The sequence below is a fragment of the Apis dorsata genome, unplaced genomic scaffold, assembly GCF_000469605.1.
Source record: "Apis dorsata unplaced genomic scaffold, Apis dorsata 1.3 scaffold_949, whole genome shotgun sequence".
In the NCBI taxonomy this organism is placed as follows: Eukaryota; Metazoa; Arthropoda; class Insecta; order Hymenoptera; family Apidae; genus Apis; species Apis dorsata.
Genome location: NW_006264058.1, coordinates 124,048 through 132,522, shown reverse-complemented (window position 1 = coordinate 132,522; position 8,475 = coordinate 124,048). Strand labels below are relative to the sequence as shown.

At 25.8% G+C, this 8,475-nt stretch overlaps 1 protein-coding gene across 7 annotated transcripts in view; it reads left to right on the top strand.

Annotated features, from left to right (window-relative positions):
• LOC102676204 (myosin heavy chain, non-muscle) overlaps positions 1-8,475 on the top strand; it is a 20,812-nt gene that overhangs the window by 1,788 nt on the left and 10,549 nt on the right. For 6 of the 7 annotated variants that reach the window (XR_004151601.1, XM_006623815.2, XM_031514280.1 and 3 more), the window contains exons 2-4: positions 5,661-5,817; positions 6,081-6,199; positions 8,395-8,418. Coding sequence is in view for 6 of the 7 variants with exons in the window: in XM_006623815.2 (XP_006623878.1) it covers positions 5,661-5,817; positions 6,081-6,199; positions 8,395-8,418 (300 nt within the window). In the remaining variant the exon portion in view is untranslated. The remainder of the gene's footprint in view (positions 1-5,660; positions 5,818-6,080; positions 6,200-8,394; positions 8,419-8,475) is intronic. The other variant, XM_006623817.2, reaches the window with a different exon arrangement.

Genomic DNA, 8,475 nt, shown 5'->3' with positions numbered 1-8,475 from the left:
ATCGAAAAGATTTAAATATCTTTTTTTTATTCGTAAATAATTAATAAATTGAAATATTTTTGGTTGTATAAATGATTGCGTAACTTGTTTTTCAATGAATGAACTTTATTGAAAAATACTCGAAAGGAAAAAAAAGAAGCGTGATTAAATTTTTTATAAAAGTAAATAAAAATATAAAAAAAGTAAATAAGAAATAATTTTAAAATATTCAAAAATTAATTTTGAATTATTAATATATTTAATAAAATATTATTATTTCGTAACAAAATTTATGATTAAGATTATATATGTTGTATGTATAAATTTGAAGAGTAATTTTTTGTTTTGTATACTAAATTTCTATGTATACGATTGTTGTTCATTGAACCACTATGAAGGAATAATATTCCAATGACAACATTCTACTTGTCAGAGTATCAAGTTATTAATATATATATATATAGAAAAAAAGATAATTCCATATACAGGGTGTCATCTAAGATTGGGATCCATATTGTCCAAATGAATGAAAAATGTATTTTTTATATAAAAATTAAATATTTTCAAGAAAAATATTTATGTTATTAATTTTGTTTTTTCTATTGATTGATTTAGAATTGTACACAAAAAATTGCACAATATATTATATTATATTTTTATGATATATATATTAATATAATATGTGTAATATATATATATATATCATTAAATTTTTTTCTTATTTTTTCTTTTTTACAATGAAATACACCAAATTTGATTCATAAGCTTGAAGATATAGTTTTCTAAAAAAGAAAGAATGTGAACAAATGTCATTTAAAATAAACACAGCTCCAAATAACATATAAATAAAAATAAAGATTTAATTATAAAAAAAAAAATTTATCAATTTATATTTCTCTTTTGAAACTATTTAATTTTTGTCTAAAACATTTTTCCGTATAATGAACTGTTTGAATAATATCTCAGATTCCAATCTTAGGTGATTCACCTCATATGTTTTATGTTTCATTCGCTTTTGTATTGTTGTAAACACAAGCAAAAAAATAAATAGCAAAATAAGATAAATAATAATAAATGGAAACGTAGAGTTGAAACATTCAAGAAGAAACTTCAATGTTAATAGATAGTTCAATCGTGGTTCACTGTTATCAGGGACTGATAACAGCTATACCTTATTTCCACGTAGCATTGACTCACCGTAGCTTTTAGCATTCTTCGAAGGTTATATTTCAATTCAAAAATTTTACCGTGTAATCAAGAATTAAGTAAGATATATAGAATTAATATTTGAAAAATTTTAATTGTTGATATTATCTTTTGATTATCAGACACAAATATTTTTACCTATTAAAATGCAATGTTAATTATTATTTTTTTTTTTATTCACGATATCGGCAATTAGAATAAAGAAAAGAATTGATAGTCTTCATAATTATCAATTTGATAATTGAATTTTAAAAATTAGCCTCTTCCACGATATAGATGAATTCAATTTCCTATCTAAAAAAAACTATCAAAAATTAGACAATTTTTATTTGAATACTTTCTTTGTTGGTAATTTGGTAAATAGTCTAGCTGAAATCGCATCTGAAGATCATGCAGAGTTTTATCGATCGATATTAATTAAAAGAACTGCGGTTTTTTATTGGGCCTTACGATATAGAAATATCTGCTTACGTATGGCAAGCATTCTAGGACACGAGGGAATGACGTCATGCATGTACCTCGTACGTGCTGATTTTTCTTCTTTCAATCCGCGGTATATATCACATTCCGAACAACGTTCCAAAAATCATCCAAATCTTTAAACGCATAATCGATCATAATCATAATCGTCCTTAGTATTAAAGCGATTTTATTTTTCACGCGAATGTTAATAAAATCAATATCGGCTTTATCATAAAACTGAATAGAATCGTTATTTCTTTTTCTAAATAATTTTTGTGTTATATTGAAAACTGTCACAAAGGCGCGTTCAGAAATATTTCTCATGTGTACTTTACAATTTGTATATTAAATTTTAACATTGCTTCGTTAACTTCTCATCTCCACAACGAGAATTATAAAATGAATTACGTCAGTAAGAAATGATTATTTATCGAGCGAAAAACATTGGTGTTTTTCTTCTCTCTGTCGAATTTAGAGGAGAAGAGAAAAGAGAAAGAGAACGATCAGGGAGGAGTCCTTATAAGGACGAGTGTCCTTAACCTGCTTCCTCGCGGTACCGTAAACGTACCGATGGTAATATACCGATGACGAGTCGAAGAGGAAAAGAGAAAGAGCCAAGTTTCGTTAAAGATTTCGTGCCTTTTATAGTAAACACGCAGTTTCGGTCTTCTTAGGAAAGAAACCAAACTCTGATGAAACCGCAGATTCCGGGATAAATCGAATATGTCGCTTCGTCATATATCCTTGTCTTCCTTCTCTCTTCCTTCTCCTTCTTTCATCGCCCCACTCCTCCTTATTTCTTTCCCTCTCTATGAGTAGTTTTCTTTCGTTTCCCTCTTCTCCTTTACTTTCTTCTCTGCGCAATTATGAACCAGAATATCTCGAAAAAAAAAAAGTGCTTCACGTCTACTTAATTTGGAATGTATTGAAAATTGAAACATTTTTTCTTAACCTTAGTTATTAGTTATTTCAAATTTCTATGATATTACCAAATTATTATTAAAATATAAAATATAAAATTATTAAAATATTATTATATAAAATATTATTATAAAATGTAATAAATACTTTTATTTTTTTCAGTATATATTTTGTATATATCTATAATAGTATTGTGTCATGATGCATTTCAAAACGCGTGATAAATTGTGCAGAAAAACAATGCATTCAATATGCTTCAATTATTTTTGCATCAAGTAATTTTAATAAAAATTTAAATAACTGGATGATTATTAATTATATGGAAAAAGAAACACATAGAATTATCATAAACATTCTCAGGATAAATAAGATTTAAAATAAACTTTTTTTTCGATGATTATAAATATTAATAATAATAATAAAAAGAAAGAAAATTAAAGTAAAGTAAAGTGATTAATGCGCTAGCGCTTATGCTGCATTGATAGATAGGAAATCAGTGTTTTATTTTTTACGAATTAACGTTGAAAGTGACATTACCTTTTTCCTGCGTCACCAAGTCAAGAAAGAGATGCAATTTTCCTTTAGAGGGAGTTAAAGTCAGTGGTTGTTAGTGAGCTATAACCAAGAATGTTAGGCAGGTCGACGACACGACACTCTCAGAGACCGGTTTTGGAGACCTTCGAGGAGAGAGTTCTGTTTAAAAAAAAAAGAAAAAAAAGAAAAAAAAAAGAGAACAAAATAACCATGGATCTTTACTTTGCATTGAGATTTTGTTCAATCTCGATTACGTTTATCCGTCTTGGAAGAAAAAAATAGACGAGACAATAAATGATTTTTCTTTTTCAATTGAACTTATCAATCGTTATAATTGTATAAATATAATTTCTAAATTATGAGATTGTTGGAAACAAAATAATGGATTCTTTGTTGTAAAAAATTATCGCAAGAGGTATATTTGCATAAAAAAATATTTTGAAATAATAATATAATATAATAATATCTTCTATTTTAAGAATTTTGTTCTAAAAATATGTTTTAAATTTAAATTTAACATATTTAATTTCTTAAAAATATTACACGAATATATAATATATTGTAAATTACATAATTTTGGATTCATATGACTGAATGCATAACAATAAGATAGTTTGTATCGATTATTAGGTCACCATTTCATTATTTCAGCGAATGTACCGCAAATCCATGTACCGCCATCCTCTTATCAATTGTTCTGAAACAGAGCAAAGTTATTTAACCTCTTATCGAACTTATCGACTACCGGTACAATTTATTATCGTGAAGTGAATTGTTGTTATATTTTAATATATAATATTTCTTCCAAATCTATCTTTTTATTTCATATATCACTACCGTGTTTTATATTAAAAAATAATATAAAGATTAATTGAAGAGAAAACGTTAAAATTTGAAGAGAAGGCAACGAAAATGTTCTCGATCGTTTCCTATTTGACATTTTTTCGTGGTTACACACACCAGTATGAACTTGTGTAAAGTGTAAACCGATCCCGCTTGCTCATCTTTCCCGAATGGTGACGCATACCTCAGGCTTTCCGTTCGAGTCGTTAAATTATTCATTAAAATGAAAAAGAAAGCTATTACCAAAAGTTCCATCCTACTGTACTAAATAATATATTTTATCGATTTAGATTATTATTATTCGAGCCACGTTTCGTCGTATCTATCGTTTCTAAAAATTTAAAAAAATTTTAAATTAAAAAAAAAAAAAAAATAAAGCGATCTTCTTTGTTGTCGTTCATGTTTATCTGCAGTCTAGTATAGTCGTTTATCAATTTATAGGGTTATTGATGATTAAAGTGCGTAGCAAATTGCTTCGAGTATTATATATTGCTACGCAACTTCTATATAAATGCCTCACACGTGAATTACTTATGCGTAGTAAGTTAACGTTTAAAAGGGGGGGGGGGGGGAGGGGAAAAAAAAACTTATATCTCATATTTTTATCAAAATTAGATTCAATAATATTAATATCGTTCGGTTAATTTATAAATTCTTTCGTATTTTTAATTATTATTGTTAAACTGTTGTGTTATTAATCGTATTAATATAATTATATTTTTCAATGCAATTATCGATTACCATACATTAAAAATCTATTAATTTTCTTCACATGTATCGTTTTCGTATCAATAATTGATAATAAATTTTAACGCGATATTCATGGTTGAACTTGTTTCTCTTTCTTTTATACATTATTTTATTCGCGATGTTTCGTCGATTTCTCGATTTTTATTTTTCTTATCTCGTTATAACGTTTATTTCTTTTAATATACATTAAACAAGCAAGTCAAAAGTCGATAGGAGCTCTGACTGCTTTCCATATCAGTAACGGTTGTACATTGTCCTCTAAAAAGCATGAGAGAAATTCTTGCGCGGAGGAGAATGTTGTCACGATGTTGAACGACATAAAAGAAAAATATTTTATTTATACCTCGTATATTTGAAACCTCGGAAAAATAAAATATCAGAAACGAATCAAAGAAAAAAGATATTATTTTTATTTTATGATATTCTTTTTTTTTTTTTTTTTTTTTTTTTTTTTTTTTTTTTTTTTTTTTGGCGATAATTTACATATGGATATCTTGTTAACCTTGAACTCGTTATGTGAAAAATGCAAGAGACATATTACTTGGGATTATAGACGCACATATGGTATGAGTCAGAAATATATATATATATATTTTTTTTAGAAAATAAGAAATTTATTTAATAAATGTTATAAAATGCAAAAATTGGACTAAGAAACAAAAACTATATATGAATATAAAATTAATAATGAAAAACATTTTATATTTCTATCATATTTGAAATTGTGTTTTGATAATAAACATATCATCGATAAACATTATTTTCATCTTATACATGCCATTATTTCATTTATGAAAGAATTTGTACGATTGGAATTTTATTTAATTTATCAGAACGCGTTTATACAGATAACTTTTAGATTCAAAATATCATCTATGTTGAGGGAAAAAAATCAGCTTAATGGAGAAAATTTTTCTTCTATTATTCGCTCGGCCATTCACATCGGTTCGTTGGTATGATTGCAGACATACTCAGGACTATTCTGCGTGGTGGTAAATCCATACAAGAGGCTGCCAATTTACACGGAAAAGATAATGGAGAGGTATAAGGGTATTAAGAGACACGAGGTTCCACCCCATGTTTTTGCCATTACGGACACCGCATACCGTTCTATGCTTCAAGGTAATTAGTCTTTCTATTTGTCGTTCGCTAATTTCTTGAGTCATTAAGGGTTATCAAGAACTATTAATATGTCATCTTTGTGTCAATTTGTGAATTTTATGTTATTTTATAATCTTCTCTAAATCTTAGCATTTTTTGATTTATTCAAATTTCAAAATTTAATTTTGAAAGTGAAAGTATGGGTATGCTTTTCAAAATATAGATATATTGTAGGTATAGGTATATTGCTCATATGTATATTGTATTTATTTGTTTGTTTACAGATCGTGAGGACCAGTCAATTTTATGCACCGGTGAATCCGGCGCTGGTAAAACTGAAAACACGAAGAAAGTAATTCAATACTTGGCGTATGTTGCTGCTTCAAAACCTAAATCGAATGCGGTAAGTTAATTAACTAAATATTTTTGTTTTAGACAGGATTCGATGCAATAAGGATTATAAATTTTATTAGCATTTAAGATATAAAAAATAAACAAAAACAATACTATTTTATTTTATTATTTTTGTATAAAATTTTATAGAAATTTAGTAGAATAGAATTTAGAATATTAGAATAGAATTGTTAATATATATATATATATATATATTATTTTTTTCTTCTTTGCACTGATTTGTTATTTTTATTAAAATTATTTTAACATAAATTATTTTAACATTTTCTATACATGATAGATTTTTATAATTATAATTTTTGTTATTGAATATGAAAGAATTATGGAAGTATATTGCAGATATTCTCCATATTCTTCATTCTCTTAATTTAGATATTTTTATTAGAAATATAGAATTCATTTCATACTAACTATTCATTTTAAAATGATTAAATATATATAAGATGTAAAATTATATTTAATTTCTTTCTATTGATGGTTTTTTTCTACTTTTTAAATATTTTATATAAACAATAGTCTACATATTTTTTTTTTAAATATTTCTTCCTAATATTATAGTAATAATTTTACTTTTGTAAATTACTTTTCTTAATTTAAATATTATAGCATAGTATAATCGATGGAATAAAATTTGATGCATTTATTTAAAAAGTAATTGAGTATCTTCCAATATTCTTCGAAAGAATTTAAATTCAGAAAAAATTTCGTTTCGTTTTAGTTACTAATTAAAAGTATTACAAATTTAATTTTCAGTGCATGAAAATTTCTGTACATAATCTTTCTTTTCTCTTTCCGTGCATGATGCTTCGTAAATTTCATACAAATTTGAAAACAAAAATATAAATAAAAAAAAAAAAAAAAAAATAGAATAGAATAAAATTACATAAAAAATTTAGACTAAATCAATTAATGTTAAAAGCAACTGAAACAAAAATTATATCAATTAATATCATAGATCTTTTTTTAAAATAGATTTTTTCAAATTTATTTTTTAATAATTATAATAATTTTTTATTACAAATTTTTTAATTTCAAAATAATCAATCATAATTATAATAATTTGAGAAATGTAAAGTATATATTTACATTGTAAGATAACAAAGAACGGAAATTCAGCCTCAGTTTCCGCGGTCAGATAAAATTTGAACACGAATAAGATAAACTATAACACATTTTTTAAAATATATCAAAAAAAAACCCTGATATTCAAGAGATAATAAAGCGCCTTATTTAAACTTAAAGTTATTTTTTTATTAAAAGATCGATTAATTATAATTGCGAAAGATAAGAAAAGTATTTGATATTTTAATATTAATTACTGGATGATGAAAGAAAAAAAAAAAAAAAAAAAAAAAAAAAAAAAAAAAAAAAAAAAAGGAATAAAACGATATATTAAATCGAATCGATATAAGTAAATGCGTACAGTTACACATCGATTGTGTAAGAATTACGTGAATCGATTTACGAAGTCGATCATCGAATACTGGACGACTGTTCTGCGATCGCGATAGATAATGATAGGCCATCGTAGATCACTGGCTCTCGAAGGATCTTTCCTTTTTCAGTGAAACGATCCACTTATCGGCCTAACTCGGCTTTGACTCATTCTCGTCGGACTATTCTGAGTCACCGTATGCTTCGAAACTTGTGTTCTTATATAGGAAAAAATTACCGTCGTTCCCTTTTCGTGTGTTTCATAATTCGATATTAACACAATCGCATGAATTGTATAAATTGCAAAATCATCGAGAGTCGGGAGGAGAGATTTTACGATCCGTGATGTGCCAAAAATTAAATATTAAAAAATTGATTATTTAATATAAATAATCTTAAAAATAATTAATTTATATATATATATACATAATTTGTTCGTTTATAAAATATATATTAAATATTGAAGAAATAATATTGATATGATCAATCAGATTCGAAACATATCGAGTTAGTTAATTATAAATGAAAATAGAATTTTTTAGATAAATATCTATCTATTTAAAGATTTATTCGGATTTTTATTGATTCCGAGCAACATTCTGGATATTTTGGTGGTGTTTCAGTTGTTTGAACTTTTCGAATGAAAACTTCGAATGAAAATTAAGACTCGTGAACTCTAAGGCTCGTGAATTTAATTTTATAAATTCTTTCATTCCCGGTGCTGACTTTCGGCGGCCACAACATACCTAGACACCAAGTCCGGCATTAATCATAGTAAGTCAACAACAAAATGATCAACATTCCGCTCACGCGAATATATATGCGCTATCT